Below are 18,866 nucleotides of genomic sequence, written 5' to 3' on the forward strand. Positions count from 1 at the left end.
GTTTGTATGTTAAGAAAACATAGGAAAAAGCCACCCAACTAACTAAAACGACCCAAGACCTCAAAAATTGTAAGATTAAAAAATATATTCAAGTTTTTCATCAATTTTCTCATCAAACCATTACTCAGCAATCAACATTACAAGGGAGAGGACCGAAGAAAAAGGGCTGTGTTGGTGAGAAACGAAATAAATAAATAAATGGGAGAGAGAACAAATTTAATGATATTTTAATCATTTGGTGAGTGAACACTACTCACTATTGTTGGTGAGTACTGTTCACTCATCAAAACTTTTTGGTTATAGTAGTGAGGTTATTAGAATATATTTTTGTATATTTTCACTAAATTGCCTCACTAAAATATCTAGTGAGGCTACTAGGAATGTGCTTGTGCTGTTAAAAAATTTTCAAAATACTCCTATTTTTTTTTTTTTTAGGAAAAAAAGAAAACAATTGCTAGGATTTAGGTATTGGTCAGGATTTAACGGAATTTGCAAAAATGTTCATACCTGAATCTTTGAAAAAAAATTTATAAATATATTTTTTTTAAAAAAAATAAACACACGGGTATTTTGGGAATTTTGATAGAATTTAACAAAAAATTCTAACGGAGGGCTGAATTTTTTTTTAAAAAAAAATTGAAAGATGGATACTCTAGATTGACATTTATTTAAAGTTTGGGTACCTTTTTGCAAAAGTGATGAAAGATCATGAGTTATAAGTAAAATTTTCCTCTTTTTTTTCTTTTTTATTTTATTTTATTTTTATCCAATGCTTAAATCCCAATTTCAGAGGCTTTTTTTTTTTTTTTTTTTTTTTTTTTTTTCGAGTAGTTAAGCCCCAAGTTTCTAAACTCTTTAGGTGTGTTTGGTAAAGGTATATATATATATATATATATATATATATATATATATATATATATATATATATATATATATATATATATATATATAAAAGAAATGATTGATTTGATATATATATATAAAAGAAATGATTGATTTGATATAAAGTAGAAAAAAGTTTTGAATTGAAACCACTTTTGGGGATGAAAATTTGGAATATAGAACATTTCCCAAAAGTAAAAGAGTTTTGTTTTTTATTTTTTTTTGAATTGTAATAAAACACAACTTATGTAATATAAAAAGTAAAATAAATCATATAACAAGAAGTAATAATTGAATATTTAATAAAAAAAAAGAAGTTTAACTTCAAGACGTATTAGTCAACAAAACTTGAAGTTAATTAACAAGTAAATTTAACAAACATCTCAAAAGACATTATATGACCCAAAGAGCATCCATAGTTACTACTGCAATAATTACCATATTTATATAATCAGTGTCGACTAATATAAGTAAGATGACACTAATAGTAATATATATATATATATATATATATATATATATATATAATTTATACAATTTGAAAAAAATTGTTTAAACCTATTAATTTTAGACAAATAACCTATAAAAAAAAAAATCATATTTGATTAATATATATACAGTGATAGGAAAAAATATAAAATATATATACTTCCTTTTTATTTTCAATCGAACTCTATAGATCTTGCATTATTCTTGTGAACTAGTTCAATTGATTGGAAAATGTATTAGGATCAAATAGATGTTCAATCGAACCTTCAATCATATCAAGTTTGATCGATCCATTGATCTTATCACGATCAATTAAGCTAATGCATTATAATTGATGAGATGTTCTATTAAATATTGAATTGTGTAAAGTTCTATCAATCATTTTATCGTATTACAGTCGATTAGACTAATACACTAGGATAATACAAATTCCTTAGAGTTCAATGGATCATACTAATATACTATGGTCGATAAGACATTTGATCGAACCTTCAATCGTATCAATTAATTAACATGTCTATAAAAGTGTACTTTGAGAAGCCTAATCAATGGCTTGAGTATTTTGAATGTTGAGCACCTTTGTTGATGGATTATAATAAATCCATACAGTTTGATCAATCAATTGATCATATCACAAATGATTGGACTTATGCACTAGGATCGATCTGATGTTCGATCAAATCTTTAATTGTGTCATGTTCGGTCGATCATTTAATCATATCACAATTGATCGAATAATACACTAGGATCGATCGGATTTTCGATTGAACCTTCAATTGTGTGAAGTTTAATTGATCATTCGATTGCATTACAATTGATCAAACTAATGTGTAAGGATCGATCAAATTGATCTTATCATTATTGATTGGACAAATGCACAAGGATTAATTAAGAAAATTAGAAATAGAAAACATTAATTCATAATATTAGAAAATATAAAAAAAATAGAAAAATTTACTAATAATATGAAAATAATTAATTTTTTGAGGAGGTTTTTCCTTTTTTTGTCACCCCTTTCTAATTTGTTTTTTTTAATTCTTTGATATCTTTCCTATGTTCCACATTTTTATGTTTTCTTATGAGACTATGACCTCTTGGCAGGTTTTGATTGATTTGACATGGAATTCTATTTATGATACAAAATAAAATCTAGGTAGAAAAAAACATATCGTATAGAACAAATAAGATCATGGTTTCTTTGGGACATAGATGTGAGGCTCAATACATTTCCTATAATGGGAGGATGCTAGAGATTGATCGGACTAATGCACAATGATAAATAATACAAAATCCATAGACTTCAAGTGATCATTAAATCGTATTACGATCGATCGAATTAATGCATTAGGATCGATATTCATGTTGCAAGAATTGAGAGGAGCAACCAACTTTGTTTTCTAATCCACCTATATCCTTCGTTGATATTTCTCAAGCAGCCGCCTATCCTTCATAAATATCCTGTCACATAGAGAAATGCTTTGTTATACACTCTCATCCCACTCCTATCCCATCCATGTCTACGTGGACCAATAATGTGAGAGATAGTAGAAAGATTGTAGTGAGACCTTAATTTTTTTTAACAACATTATTGATCCACATAGACAATGGTGGGATAGGAGTGAAATAAGAGCATACAACTAAGCATTTCTCCGTCACATATACCAAAGAAACATTCACGTACCTCTACAAACGTCGAGCATGAGTACAGGAGAGGAGCCGAAGGATTAGGAGGGTTTGAATACACTACAATACAAGATATATTAAAGTTGCCCAGAACAATGGGTTCGACTTCCACATGCACCAAGCCTTCAGGCCACCACCAAACTACGTACCTCTAACTCTCTAAGGCCAACAAGAGGGGACTGAATCAAAAAAGGAAAGCCGACTCTTGAGATGGTGAGTTGACCAGCGGAAGGTTTGGACATTTAATTTACATATAATTTTCACATTGAGTTAAACTTGGGATCTAAATCAGAATTTTCACATTCAGTTACACCTATGACCAAATTCTTATAAGAAAGAGAAATATCATTTGACTATAAAGTATAAAGGTGGAGATATATAGGAAGCATCATAATTACATGCCGCAGTATAAAGTTTATTCTATATATTAAGAATATGAAATTTCTACATCACATTCAAGCACAACATACTAAAAGCAACGACCGGCCATTTTCTTCAAGTTCACATATACTTCCAACTATCAAACATAATTCATGCATGCTCACGGCTTTCCTGACCAGTAGATGCAACAGCACCATTGGCAAGTGAAACCACACGAAAGGTTCTCTGCTGTTGGATTCTTCTGTTTCTAATTTCTGTGGACCATCTCTTGACTAACCAGTAGCCGAAGCGAAGTAAGTCCACGGAGACCATCATTCCTATTATTGTCATAGCCCAGCGTGAAGCATTTAAACCAGAAGGTCCAATCACCAAAAGCCCGCAAACATAACTTGCCGCCATGCAACGCACAGCGATCCCCAGCAATGCTTTGAGTGGAAACTCATCCATAACCAAAATAATCACCGCAAGCGATGCAAAAAATCCAATAGAGTTGGGAACCATGAATGGAATAAATTCTTGTAAATCGGCTGATATATTAGCAGCAGTGTAATCTTTGCCGTTATAAATACCATTGGGAGGATTTAGTATGGCTTGGTAGGTTATAGTTGCGATAAGTACAGCCACAACCAGCAAAGCATTTTGAGTTTGTGAGGTTGACTTTTTCACTTCCTTTGCTAACATTTCCCAAAACCTACAAGGGTTCAGAAGTGAAATATCATGTAATAAGAACTGCCAGAGAGTTTGGGGAGGTAGTGTCGTCACCGAGATCTGCCTGTGATGAACTTGAGTAGTCTCCTCGTCTTCAACTTCTGACCCTCTTAAGGCTCCTGCACGCAGAAGCAAATCCCTGATTATGAAATCCGTGGGTTCACCCACCATTTGCTGTATGACATCGGACACATTCAAAGCAGTGAAGCCACTCTTGTTGGTTACATTCGCACTGACTGCTTCTTGTTGGCTTCCATCACCACCAAGTAGCAATTTCACAGTCTGTAACAGCACGTATTGTAGATAGTGAAAGCATTAAATAATATAATGAGGCGTGAATTAATTTTTTTTTTTTTTTTTTTGTTGAAGAATAATTAATTGATAGACACTAACAAAGCAGCAGACAACCAACAATCCAACCCTTAATATATTAGGGGAAAACACACACACACACACAAAATAAAAAACTAGAGAGCACAGAAAGCAACCTCACTAGATCCAACCGAAACAAATTGAAAGGCAAACCATTTGACTAGGAAAACATTTTCGGAGATATCCTAGGAGCTAAACAATCTTCTATTGGCACAATTAAACTCAAAGAAGAAGGACAAAGCAAGGTAATGATTGTATCTTTGTTGTGATAACCAAGTGTTCGTTTACGACAGATTCGGTCCTATTTTTAGGCTATATGGTGTTAAAGGATAGACTTTTGGGTGGATGAATCCAAGGTTGCAATGGATAAGCAATGACCGTTAACTACTACAGTTCATGAAGTGCAGAGTTTTCTTGGGTTGGTGTCGCTCTATCGGTGTTTCATCCGTAACTTCAGCACTATCATGGCGCGCGTCGATCATATCTTGCATGACACCTGGAAAATTTTCACCGAATGATGAGGCGACTGCAACATTGGAATTGATTAAATGAAAAGTTGACTACCGCTCCTTTGATTTGCATTATGATGCTTCAAAGACTGGAATTGGAGGTGTACGTGCTTATTCAAGGTAGTAGACCGGTGGCTTATTTCAGTGAGAAGTTTCTTTATGTAGCGCTCCATATTTTAAACTCCCGATAAAGAGATTTTGATTTTGAGATTTAAAATCAGATTTAAATATTTTATGGACAAATAATAATCTTGTATGTACGTACTTTGGAGATGATCGAATCTCTTGAGGGGTGGCATTTTCAATTTCATTACGCGTGGTCTCGTTTTATTCGAGCTTATTTTGTTGTTTCTATCGAGCCACACGTGCGGAAAATCCTTGCTCTCGGTCTGAGTATCACACGCTAAGATGTTTCCTTTGAAAGAAATTCATAACAGAGAAGGCTGACCGGGTAACAGGGGAACCAAAGACCAAAAGTAAAAGAAGTGCGAGTCGCTTCAAGGGCGGCTTTAACCGTGCTCCATTTCTTTCGGTTTGGCATTTTACGGTGTTTGGTAGGAGTAAAAATAATGGTCAACGAAAATCATTTTTAGTTTGACCGTAAAAACTTATTTAATTTTTGAAAAACGATTGACGGTTTTTAAAACCGTAAATCGTTTTTCGAAATTAAACTCTTCGTCTTTACACGCACGTTTGATATCCGATTGCCGGAATTCAACAATTGTCGGTCGTCGAAATCTAGCCGGCGCTGGAATTCTGTAACATCTGACCATCGGAATCCTTCTGAGGCCGGAATTCGGCCACCGTCGCTGGATGCCGGCGGACCAAATTCCGGTAGAAACTGGCCGGATTCCAACCATCATTAGCAGCCGGCTGGATTTGGCCAAAATGGCCAGAATCCGGCCGAATTTGGCAGGATCTGGCCAAAGCGGCCGGGATCCGGCCGGATCTAGCAAAAAGGGCAAGGATCCGACCGGATCTGGAAGAGTTATATCGGAATTTGATCATTTTTGCTAGATCCGGCCAAATCTGCTCGCTGGAATCCGGCAACGGCGACCGAAATCAGGTTGCCGTTGTCGGATTTAGGCTGCATTTGCTGGACTCTGATTTTTATTTTTCGTAATTTTTTCGAGCGAGCCAAACGCCGGAAAATATTTTTGAGAAAATAATTTTTTCTTAAAATAATTTCGACGAAAATATTTTATGACGAAAATCATTTTACGTCGAATCAAACGGAGCATTAATAAAAAAAAATTAAAAAAAAAAAATGTAAAAATCAAGGGGGTTCACAGCCAAATCTATCATTTTTGAGTTTAGGATAGATTTATCTATTTTAGGAATCTTGTTGACAAATTCTTATCCCATGTTACGTAAGCAAATTAGTCTAATATAATAGATATACAGTTTGATCCTTGTAGTTTCAAAACCACCTAAGTTTCCTTCTCGATCGAGTTTCTATGCTTTTGTAGTTTCAAAACCACCTGAATTCATTATATTATAAATTAGTCTACTATCCCTTCGTTATCATTAAAATATTTTAATGATTCAAGTACTATTACTGAGCCAATAATTTATTTGAAAGCCAAAAAATTTCTAACATTCACAACAACTTGTTAACCATTTTTTTATTTGTAGGAAATAAAATTACTTTTTTTTTTCTTTAAAAAAAAAACTCTACGCAGCTTCCCTTCAATTTTTCTGATATCATTAAAATATTATTATTTCTTTTTGACTTTTACCTTAGTTAAAAGTAGAAAAAAGAAGATAAAGTAAGAGAGAAATAATATTTTCACTCTTACTTTAATTAAAAGTAAGAAAGGGAAATAAAGTAGGAGAGGGATAATATATTTTGTGAATAAATAATTGAATGAGAGATGAATAGTACTTTTCAATGCATTAAGAAGCACTATTCACTTTCCAAAGAAACGAAAAATTTTAAGGACGCTGGTGTGATATAAAAATGAAGGTCAAAATTTAATTTCTATTAATAAATTACTAAGACCAACCTTCTATACCGTGCATTATGGATAAAGCAGGAAGGTTTGAGAAGAGTAGAAAAGCATGCAGGAAGGAAATTATGAAACATGATAAATGATTTGCATGATTATTTTTAAAAATCTTGGATCTCTATTCCCTTCATGATAATTTATAGCCCCAAATCTTTAATTTTTTGTTTACTATTATACGCTGCTTAGAACAATCCTAATAATTCTGTTAGGCATCAGTTGCTATTAGAGAAGCCGGCCTTTACGCCTAAAAAGATCCCAAGCATGAATTGAAGCACCCAAATAAAGAAGGAATTATTTACCTGACTCTGCTTCCTTGCAATTGCAAGGTGTAATACAGTGTTGCCATCTTCATCCCCAGCATTCAGAATGTGAATGTCCTTTATGTTAAGCTGCTTCGATAGATCAACCATGGCTTTGAAGGCCTCAAATTGGTTATACTTCACGGCTAGGTGAAGCGCAGTCTCGCCTCTTTGAGTCACGTCTCCGATACAGTCGGGAGAAAAGCCAATCACTTCCTCAATGACTCGAACCCTCCCAGTTACAGCTGCACAATGAAGAGAAGTCTTCCCATCGCTGCTCTTGAGATGGGCAAGCTCACGGCTAAACTTCAGTAACTCTCTCACTGTTTCCACAAAACCATTGGCGGAGGCTATGTGTATTGCGCTAAACCCGTCCTTGTTCAGTCTGGTGGCAAAATCTGGTTTAAGCTTCAGTAGCTCCCTCACAAACTCTGTCTGCCCACCCATGGTTGCAATGTGAAGGGCAGTTTCAGGGTACAAGGCTACTGAATCTCTCTCCAGTAAGAGGGAGTCCTCTTGAAGTAATTTCTGCAGTTCAATGGTGTTTCCATTCAGCGCTGCCTTCACCAACCTGGGATCCATCTCTTTAATGGAATCAACAAGCTTCAAAAGAAGAAACAAAAAATGAATAACACGAATGAGCTAGGAAGAGAAAAGATCTCTCTCTCTCTCTCTCTCTCTCTCTCTCTCTCTCTCTCTATATATATATATATATATATTGTAGCGAAAACTGCTACAAGACCTTGACTTTAAAGTCAAGGGAACAATGTATGTATACCATATACGGATGGTATACGTACATATAGGTACGCTAACAAAATATTTCTGCAAAAAAAAAAAAATAAAAAAATAATAATAATTTAATCTCATCCAATCTTGACATTTTATTATAATTATAAAGGCCATAGTTCAAGGGTTATATTTCCTGTAATACATGATACACATGCATACTGTAAGGCTTGGGTTACCTACGTTCCCTTTTTCTTTTCTTTTTTGAAAGATTAAGTTTTCTTGCAATTTCAATTTTATTCTCGAGTTTCCAATTCGATAATTTGGGTTGATGATCATCCTGTTATGTTTTCATACAAAAATATTTCTGGTAAATTGTTTTTAAAAAAAAATGTATTTTTTTCTGAATTTTTTTTTTCTGAATTTTTGACTTTTTCTTAAAAAGAAAACGAAATTTATTATAAAAATATTTTTGTCACTCTCTGCCAAAAAAGAAACATTGTAACCAAGATTTGTTTTTTAAGGCATATCACGTGGACTTCTGTCAATTTTTAAACGAAAATTGGACCAATGTACTATCTCCGCCTTTAACTATAACCAAAGTAAGATCTATAATACCAAATGCACTATAGGAGACAAAAAAATAAAATTGATAAAATACATGAGGTCATACTTATTTAACAATTCACTTTTTTTCCACTAAAAATGTACAAAACTAGTCCATGTTAATATGTGCGCGTCCTAAAAAATGTATTTTTTTTCGACAATTTGAAGAACGAGAAAGATGAGAGGTGGGGCAAACTTGTGGACTTGGAGTCATTACTTTGGGTTGACGTTGAATGAATCCTTACCAACGTAATTCAATTATCTTGTCTTTTCCAATCCTATCCAACTGCAAATTTTCTTGCTTTCACATGCATTTCCTGTATCGCCTTGGAAATTTCTTTTGGAATCCAAAGTGTATGATTGACGAAGACAATTTCTTTTGTTATGTCCATGACTCGGACGCCTTAATGGAAAAGATATAGACATGCAGAGAAAGTGTGAGCGACGACCCAGAAAGAAGGACTGGAATGGTGAATGTTTGGAGCAATTATTTTTGGGGATTATTAGTGCATGCAAACGTGACTCATGGCAAATTTACTTGCTGCGAAGTTGCACATTGACTTTACTGAATAAATGAGTGGCTGAAGACTAATAACAATAATGAAATTAAATGAGTAAATTGATATGATTATTGTGGATTTAATATTGCACATAAAATGTCATTTCTCCTCCACGACATCAATTTGGTGGATGTACGTTCATATCAAGTTTAATGGTCATCGGTGGTAGTCAACATTTGATGGTCTTCAAAGATTAAAGCATAAACATTTTGGAAGGCTATCAAATGTTGTAACTTGAGTGCTTGACAATCTTGCATTTGATTGGCAATAAGAATTGAAACAAATGTGACAAATAACGTGCTATTCTCAAGGTTTCATCAAGGAACCAAGATTCAATACAAGTTGTTTGAATTTCATATTAAATTTAGACAGTTCGAAAGAGGGCGTTGGAGAGCCCACCTATCTCAACAAATTAGGCTTTCGGGGACAGACCTATCATATATGATAGGGCCGTCCTATCCAGACCTAAGGGTGGTTAGATCACCCCCCAAGTGTTTGGGGTAGCTCAACCACCCCTGAGTCTGACAGGGGTGGCCGAACACCTCCAAACACTTGGCGGTTGCTCTGCCTCATCTAGGGGCTATTCGAAAACCCCTTCCTACTTTTCTTTTCTTTTCTTTTTTTTTTTCAGATTTCGTTTTACTTTTCCCAATTAGATTCAATTTAATTCACCTTGCCAAACATATATTCCCATTTTTTTTTTCCTCTAAACCATTCATACATAATTTCAAATCATTTTTTTTTTTCGGTATTCACAATTTTAAAAATAATACAAAAAAATCGCACATCCAAATGAGCCTTAGAGTTTTTAGCTTAAATGTCTTCTAGTCGATGTAGTCTGTCCTTCGTTTTTGTCAACAAGAGACAAAAACAAAAAGAGCTCTTGAAAAAGTTAGAAACTTAGAAATCAAAGTCTTTAGCTTAAATATCTTTTCGGCCGATGCAATCTTTCCTTAAGATAATTTACAATAGCTACATTATATTTGCTTTTTCTTCTTTAAATATAAAGAAAATGTATATTATGCTGCATGGTATCTGTAAAAGAAAAGTAATTCTAATAGTATATTAAGTGTTCATCAAAAAATAAAGTGGCTTTTAAAATTACAATTTAATCAAAATCATCATTTGATGAATCACATGTTCAATAGTGATTTTAAATGCCGAGTAATTCTATTAATACATTAAATGTCCATCAGTTTTCATCAAAAAATGAGGTGAATTTTAAAATCATCATTTGATCAATCACAATTTAATAAGAAGGCTGCAGATGCTCCCTCAAGTCAGTTCAATAATTTGATAAGAATTTCAAAATAATTTATAGCATCATTGATGAAGGCAATGGTAATTATATTTTAATAATTAATGATAAAGGGCGAAGCTTTTGGTGCCCTCTTTGTAGTGAGGTTGGCTGATTCTGCAGGATCTCAAGCATATATGAGCAAATACGAAGAATCACGTTACCCCTGATCAAGCACTCATACTCGAAGGGGATTCTTTGATTATCAATCAGCCCATGCTGGTGGATGAATGGATCATTGCCCCGACAATCAAACAATCAAAGGATATTTATTGTTTTTTTCCCTTCAATTATTCTCTTCTTAGACGTAACAAAAAGTTACCGAAAAAGAAAAAACTATCTTTTTAGTACATTTTGTTTTTAAATGGGAAAATTGGCAGGATTATTTCTAGTAACTCACTAAATTTTACTAGTCATAATAGCTAAAGATCATTTTGTATATTATCAGCTCAATAATATCCCTTTCTTTATGCATAATAGAAAATTAGAAATATTAAAAATCATGACAAATTCACATTAATGGCCTACAAAGACAACGGGGTATGTGAGAATCAAATTTTTTTATTTATTTATTTATTTTTTTTTTTTTTAAAGTGCCTTTAAATGCTCTTGAAGAGAGGGAAGCTGTAGTTAGTAGTACTTTATGATTGAGGAGGGCAATGGCAAAAGGGTAGATTGTGGTATACATGACTGGAGAGTGGGGACAGTACTTTAATAAGAAAGATGAGAGGGGGGGCAAACTTGTGGACTGAGAGTCATTTTGGGTTGACGTTGAATGAATTCGTAGCAACATAATTCATTTCTCTTCTCTTTTCCAATCCTATCAAACTGCAAATTTTCCTACTTTCACATGCATTTCCTGAATCGCCTTGGAATTTTTTTTTGGAATCCAAAGTGTATGATTGACGAGGGCAATTTCTTTTGTTATGTCCATGACTCGGACGCCTTAATGGAAAAGATGTACTTGACTGTGGAGTGGGAACACTTAAATGAGAAAGATGAGAGGTGGGGCAACCTTGTGGACAGGGAGTCATTACTTTGGGTTGATGTTGAATGAATCCGTAGCAACATAATTTAATTCTCCTGTCTTTTCCAATCCTATCCAACTGCAAATTTTCCTGCTTTCACGTGCATTTCTTGTATCGCTTTGGAAATTTCTTTTGGAATCAAAGTGTATGATTGACGAGGGCAATTTCTTTTGTTATGTCCATGACTCGGACGCCTTAATGGAAAAGATATAGACATGCAGAGAAAACGTGAGCGATGACCCAAAAAGAAGGACTGGAATAGTGAAGCTTTGGAGCAATTATTTTTGGGGATTAGTGCATGCAAACGTGACTCACGGTGATCTTACGGTAGTTTATGGGTTGGATATTTTGCCATTGCCGTTGTTGTTGTTGGATGAATGTTGTCCACTGGATTGGATGATTATTAGTCTTCGCGTGATTCATGATCTAACTAGCATACTTGCTGCGAAGCTTGCACTTTAACTATCTTTGAGTCAGATCTGTAGAAGATCGAGGAATACATCAAAAAGTAGAACTACACGACGGCATAACTTTTTTTTTGGCATCATCATTTGAGTACACTGTAAACAAAACTCAAAAGAATTTCCTGAGTCATTACACCCATCATGAAAAACTGCAGAATTTCAGAGATCCCTCTCTCTCTCTCTCTCTCTTTTTTTTTTTCTTGATAGATACTATGCCAGATCTACGGTGAGGAGATCAGCAAAATATTAACTATCAAGAATAATGAAGTACTAGAAAATGAAAAAAAAAAAATCACAGGACCATTGGTTTAGATTGCGGAATAATAAAATAGACAAATGAATTTTAAATGGTTTAGTCTATGACTTACGTCCATAAAGTAAAGTCAAAAGGACTACATTATTACTTTTATTGCTTGATATTTTCACAATATAATATTCTCCTATTTTATAGGAGGATTTAGATAAATAAGTATGGTAATCAAAGTTCATTATGAAATTTGAAAATTACATATATGCTTCAATATATTACATATATGTTTCAGAATTTTCTCTGCCAAGAAAAGCTAAACCAGAAAGGTTTGTTGTTGTCGGTCGTGACTTTTGGGCTTGTTCATGTTTTTCGTGAGACATTGGATGAGAAAACTTTTGAGTTGTTAGTGGATGAAGGAGTTAACGGTGTTGATAAAGGATGTTAAAGAAATTAAACCATGTGCTTTCCGTATGTAAGAGGAGACTTGGCAGTTAACGGTGTTAATTCAAAATGCACAATTACTCATATACGAAAAGCAGACAATAATTGCGTATTCGAATACCTAAAAAAAGTGATAAAATACGTACAATTGCATGATATGAAGGACACAACTCAACAACCACCGACAATATTGTAGGGCCTTCCAAATTAACTTTTTTCCACGCGCTCTCTTGAATTTTGGCCTACAAATAAAGAAAGGAATGACTGATCTTATCATCACGTACTCTTTAATAATTTCTTTGATCGACAGTTCTGTGTTACTAAGAAAAATGGGTTCCAAGGCGTTTCTTTTGCTAGGTCTTTTGTTGGCTATTGTTCTTCTCGTCTCTTCGGAGGTGTCACCGAGAGACCTGGCTAAGACTTCCTCTGACCAGAGAAAAGGTATGTTGGGATCACTCATAACGTAATTTTGCTGTGTTACAATGAATCAGGTGTACGTACGTTGTCATCACGAGCTCAAAATATCTGCGTTTGCTTACTCATGCACAACGAATTTTGTAGGACTTCTGAAACATATATGTAATATATTGAAGCACAGAATTTTATAATATTATATATTGTAAATTGGTGTAAGCATGATCTGTAGATCGAGCAGCATTAATTTGATATTTGTTTTTCTTTGGCAGCATATATATATATATATATATATATATATATATATATATATATATATATATAAGTTTGATACACTTTGATCACTAATTACTTGTCTTAATTAATGTCAATATTGTCGCAATAAGACAATCACATCATACTACCATGTTTCTTCGCACGTGCAGTGGAGGCCACCAAAGAGGCCAATGTGGTAGATGATGCCAAATACGGTGAATTTGGAGGAAAACGTGGTGGCGGATATGGGGGATACCAAGGTGGGCGATCTCGAGATCCTAGAATTCTTACAGGTTTGTCCGGCGGCAGACATCGCTGCCCCGGCAATCGTAGCGTTGGCTCTGAGTGGAACAAAGGTCCCGGCGGTTGTCTCCCTACTGATCATGATGCAGAAACCGAAGCCAAGCCTCAAAACTAAAGCAACGTAATTATCTAAATTATATATACGGTGTTTAATTTCGTTGTAATTAATGTAGTATTTAAATAAGGGTTAATTATAAAATTGGTCCTAGTGCTTTTGATCTTTATCAAATTAGTCCTTTGACTTTATGATAGTGTAAAATTAATCTTTCTGTTTGCTTAAGTTAGTGGGCCGTTTGCCACATGTAGAAAAAAGAAGAAGGAGAAATTGCATAATTGGTCTCTATAGTTGACCTAAATTACAAATCATTTCCTCTTATTGATCACTTTTTTTCACAAAAAACAAAACTAGCCCCTGTTAATATGCACACGTCCTAAAAAATGTGTTTTTTTCTTCTTCAATTTGAAGATATTTAAAAAACATGAACTAGTTTCAAAGTTCAGGCGTCTATTCCCAGCTAAAAGTACTCAAGAAACATTTCTTCATGTTCATGTTGCTAAGACGTAAAATATTTTTTGACGAAAAATAATTTCAAAAAATATATGCTTTCTTTAAAAATTTTGAAGTTTCCCTTGTACAAAATAAATCACTGACGGCGAAAATGACTAGCGATGAGATTTCGGCATCACTGACTAGATTCCGACAATTGTGGCTGAAATTAGGTGAGTGCGACCGTCGAATTCTAGTTTGTGTCATCGGAATATGGCACAGTTACCGAAATTCAGCCACTATGCTAGATTTCGGCGACACTAACTGGAATCCAACCAGTGCCACCGGATTCCAACGACTAGATCTCAAAATTCGGGGATCTTCGACGGCAGATTTCGGCTACCAACAAACTCCAATAGCCGGTGGTGGTGGATTTCTATAAACGTGCGTGCAAGAATGAGAAATTTAATGCTCCGTTTATTTCGATGTAAAATGTGTCCATTGAAAAATATTTTCAACGAAATCATTTTTTTAAATTTTTTTTTTTTTAAAAATATTTTTCTGTATTTGGCTCGTACGAAAAAATCATAGGCGACAAAAAATTACCGTTATGAGATTCCAGCGATGGTGGCCGGAATCTGGCTAGTCACAATCTTGATAATACTCTTGCATAAGTACACTTAACTGCAGAGATCTGATAAGTTTCAAGACCATCACAACTTTAAAATGTATTTGATAAAAATATGTTAGATGGTGCTTTTCCTTACAATAACTTTTACCAATTTGATAAATTGATAAATTATTTTTACCAATTTATATGTCACCTTACAATAATTTTTTTTAACTTGAAAATAATAAATGTTTTTAGCAAAATTTATGTCTTTAATAGTGCACTTGTTTGAATAGATGGCCTTCTTATAAGATGTACACAAGAAATTTTAAAAAGCGGCCTGATTAGGAAGGATGCCCACATAGGGTATTAGAAAGAAGCTGCATATACTACATAAAGACCAAGAAAAATAAATAAAAATTTATAATTAATAAATTATATTTATTAAATAGATAAGACTAATGATAAATTCTAAGCTCTATTTCTATGATGTAAATAAATATTAATAACTAACTTTAGTGTAATAAATAATTAATTATAAGCGTGAGTTTAATTGAATTAAATATTGTGGGTTGAATATCAAATTAACAAATGATAGAATTAATATGTTGTGGGGAGCTACCGTAATTTATAGGGAGTTGGGGCTTTAAAAATAAAGGATATCTCACCATTGTCACATGTGTGGCTATGAATCACTCTTAGATAACTTATCTCTTTGTTTTAATAAATAGTAAAGCAAATAAATAAAATAAAACATTAGGCGAGGGGCATTTTGGTATTTCCACTTCTCTCTTTTCATCATCTCACGCCTCCCCCCACCCCGACCCTCATTCTCTCATCTGATCCCCCTCTCTCTTCCCTTTCTTTTCTATTTTCATCTTCTTTCTCCTTCTTCACCACGCACACCTGGGAGTGAGAGACCGAGATTGAGAGGGTGACTGAGTGAGAGAGACCCTACCTGCAAGAGAAGTGATGCTGACTGATGGAGGGGAGCTGATTCGGCGTTGAGAGAGATCCGGCCGTCTGATATTAAGTAGTTTTGTTAAGGTAACCGAATGGTTTATTGTTTGGATTTGTAAGTTTAGGGTTGATGTTAACCAAGATTGGAACTAGGCATTGGGGATTTTCGTTGCAGTTTTATGGGATGGATTTGTGGGGGGTTTTTGTGCTTAAATTGGTGATTTTGGAAAGTATTATTGCTTGGTTGTTCTCTTGGGGAGTTGTAGCTTTGAGGAACAGAATTTGGTAGGGTGTTTTAGAGTATCTTGAGGGCTGATTTGGGGAATTGAAAGCTAAGTGAATTAGTTGTGTTAATTTGTTATGGATTATCAGTTTAGGTGATTTTTGGGTGTTAGTTTCATGATGAAAATTGTGGGTTTATTTTAACTTGAAGGAATTTAGGTTGTTAGAGTGTTGGATGTTGACATGGGCAATGATGTTGTTCCTAAGAGTTGATGCTAACCGTGTATAAAGGTATTTTTGGAAAGGGTGATTTGCTTGCTTAGGTTGGTTTGTTAGAGAAGAATTGATGTTTTAATGTTGAAGTTAATGTGTTTAGATCCCTTTTGTGTTAATGGAATAGGTGAATCCGTATATGTACAAGGGTTGAATTAAAATCAAGATAACGAGTAATACTATAAACAAGTAAAAGAAATACAAAAATTGATACCGAGTGAGTCAAACAAATATTGATAACGTTTTGGACATTGAAATAGACATAATAGAACTAATAAGAAGTTATGAGCTAATAATAAATTGATTCTAAGTACAATACTAAGTTTTGAGGTTGAGATATATATATATATATATATATATATATATATATATATATATATATATATATATATATATATGAATCCGAGATACATTGTTAACTTAGTAAATAAATGACAAATCATTTATCAATTAAGAATGATAATGTAGCTTAATAATAGTAAGGAAACAAATAAAATAGTAAACGTGTCTTAATAATAATAAGATTAATAGAATATGAACCTAAACCTAAATGATAACCTAATAATAGTTTAAGATACTTAGCTAGCTTTAGAAAAGGATAATGCGATGTGTTATGTAACGCCCTGCTTTTACAAAAAGCGTAAGTAAAAAATTTTACGATTTCCACGTGACGTTACGACATCATCAGAATTCTAAATTGGTAGCAGAATGTATATTTATCCAATAAACTTGGAATAACACATCAGAGCTTCTAACTGAAATACTTCAACATAGATATATAAAGTGTAACTGAATAATTATACATAAGATAGTATTTATGCCACATAAGGCACATATAATTTACAAGCCAAAATAACTAGAGTATAGCTAATACACACCAATAAAAATATAAATATCGTTCTCAAGATAATGTAATAAAGGACTGGAACACAGCAGTCCACAAAATGGAGGCAAGTTAGCGTCAAATATTGTCAACAGGATCCACCTAAGGATTTGGGTAATCCGGGTACTCTTTCTCCTCATATTCTATAATAATATATAATATAAAAAGGAAAATAGTAATACAAAATATCTAAGTGAGTCCATTGTTTCAAATAATATAATGAATGTAGATTTATTTAATAAATGCAGCACAATGCAAATATGGTTTCATAATCACATGTATATACAATATATGGTATACGATCGCGAATCATAGACATAGTTTGAAAATAAACATACCATATAGCAATAATATGACAGTTTTATATGCAAAGTTTAATTATCACCTTTTGCACTCCTCTCGTGATGGAACCTATGCTCCGGATTAGCGTGTTGTGGGAACCTACGGGCTACGGTCCCAGCTAGCAATACCTTCACCCCCCACTATATTAGCCAACTCTCACTTAAAGCTTATTTTATCTAGGACTAGGAACCTAAGGTCCCAGCTGACCTGTAAACCTACAGTTACAATATTTGATTATTATAATATTTACGGGAACCTACGGTCCCATTGGCAATACCTTCACCCCCGCTGCATTCACCAGCTTTGTTATTAATCAATTTAATTAAAATATAAAACATGTGAATTCACATGCACAGTAAACACAATATTATGAAAAAATTCACCAGCTTCGTCCCTCCTCCTCTTGTGCAATCTCTTAATTCATCAATCTGCAATAAATAAATTTACGTACATAGAATACTGAAATTCAAACTAAAGAATAGTTCATTCAGTTACACAGAAACCGACCAAAACACATATACACTGTTGAGACCAACAATCAACAGTGTTGTTTAACCCAGTTTCATCAATAATCACACATCAAAAACACCAAATCATTTATCATCAATAAACAAGACAAAACCAAATAAAAATCACAAGAATTACTTACAGAGGATTTTCGTTCAACACTGAAAATCCACCGGAAATCATCTCTTCCGTCGACCCAGCAATAAGCACCACTGTCTCACCGGAAATCGTCCTTAGTTTAGGTTCACCGGAGACGACCCGTGGAGGATCGGGTCTGGGTCTCATCTCCGACGGTACTCTCTCCCCCTCTCTGCTCTCCTGATCTCTCTTCTCTCTGTTTCGGCTAGACAAGGAGGAAAGAAGAAGAAGCACGGAAAGGGAAAGAAGAGGTTCGGGTAATGGCTTCTCTGGGTTCGTCGGGTCACGGGTCATCTCCGGTTCTCTCCCTCTCAGTGTTTCGGTCTCTCTTTCTCTCACTCTCCTTCAATTTCACTCTCTCCCTCTCTCATAGTCTCTGTGTCTCTTGAACGAAACAGAGAAAGAAGAAAACAAGAAGAAGGAAAGAGAAGAGAAGAAAAAGAACGAGGAAAGAGGAAGGCTTGGGTCTCAGTCAGTGTCTCTCTCAGACTCTCCTACTCTCTCCCTCTCTCCCTCTCTGTGTTATCCGGACAAACAAGAAGAAGAAAGAAAGAGTAACAAAGAACAAGAAAGAGGAGTGCACGGAACTTAAGGGGACAGCTCAAGTTGGCAAGGATGAGTCAGGAATAATCATGACGGGACAGCTCAAAGGGTGAGTCACAGGGGATGATGCGCATGCAGAAGATTCCTTCACGCAGGAGTAGTGCTCTACGTGCGTCAAGTTGGACTCTTGACCCCACTTTTTTTTTTTTTTTTTTTTTTTTT

The 18,866-nt window shown here is 34.2% G+C and overlaps 2 protein-coding genes and 1 long non-coding RNA gene across 3 annotated transcripts; 1 reads left to right on the top strand and 2 right to left on the bottom strand.

Moving 5' to 3' along the window:
* Nucleotides 1-3,430: 3,430 nt before the first annotated feature.
* LOC133880510 (ankyrin repeat-containing protein BDA1-like) lies at nt 3,431-7,983 on the bottom strand. Its single transcript, XM_062319458.1, has 2 exons — nt 7,333-7,983; nt 3,431-4,425 (listed from the first exon to the last, which is right to left on the bottom strand). The coding sequence occupies exons 1-2, from the start codon at nt 7,912-7,914 to the stop codon at nt 3,586-3,588; spliced, it is 1,422 nt and encodes a 473-aa protein (XP_062175442.1). The 5' UTR covers nt 7,915-7,983; the 3' UTR covers nt 3,431-3,585.
* Nucleotides 7,984-12,944: 4,961 nt separating this feature from the next.
* Nucleotides 12,945-13,994, top strand: LOC133879407 (glycine-rich protein DC7.1-like). Its single transcript, XM_062317972.1, has 2 exons — nt 12,945-13,148; nt 13,547-13,994. The coding sequence occupies exons 1-2, from the start codon at nt 12,968-12,970 to the stop codon at nt 13,792-13,794; spliced, it is 429 nt and encodes a 142-aa protein (XP_062173956.1). The 5' UTR covers nt 12,945-12,967; the 3' UTR covers nt 13,795-13,994.
* Nucleotides 13,995-16,980: 2,986 nt separating this feature from the next.
* On the bottom strand, nt 16,981-18,639 carry LOC133880620 (uncharacterized). Its single transcript, XR_009902341.1, has 2 exons — nt 18,106-18,639; nt 16,981-17,257 (listed from the first exon to the last, which is right to left on the bottom strand). It is a non-coding gene; the product is annotated as an uncharacterized LOC133880620 (long non-coding RNA).
* Nucleotides 18,640-18,866: the final 227 nt, after the last annotated feature.

This window comes from Alnus glutinosa, chromosome 10 (assembly GCF_958979055.1).
Source record: "Alnus glutinosa chromosome 10, dhAlnGlut1.1, whole genome shotgun sequence".
NCBI classification, from domain to species: Eukaryota; Viridiplantae; Streptophyta; class Magnoliopsida; order Fagales; family Betulaceae; genus Alnus; species Alnus glutinosa.

Coding starts and splice junctions, on each gene's coding strand:
- LOC133879407 (XM_062317972.1), top strand. CDS start 12,968: ATGACTGATCTTATCATCACGTACTCTTTAATAATTTCTTTGATCGAC. Junction 13,149..13,546: donor TTCCTCTGACCAGAGAAAAG/GTATGTTGGGAT, acceptor TCGCACGTGCAG/TGGAGGCCACCAAAGAGGCC.
- LOC133880510 (XM_062319458.1), bottom strand. CDS start 7,914: ATGGATCCCAGGTTGGTGAAGGCAGCGCTGAATGGAAACACCATTGAA. Junction 4,426..7,332: donor TTGCAAGGAAGCAGAGTCAG/GTAAATAATTCC, acceptor GTGCTGTTACAG/ACTGTGAAATTGCTACTTGG.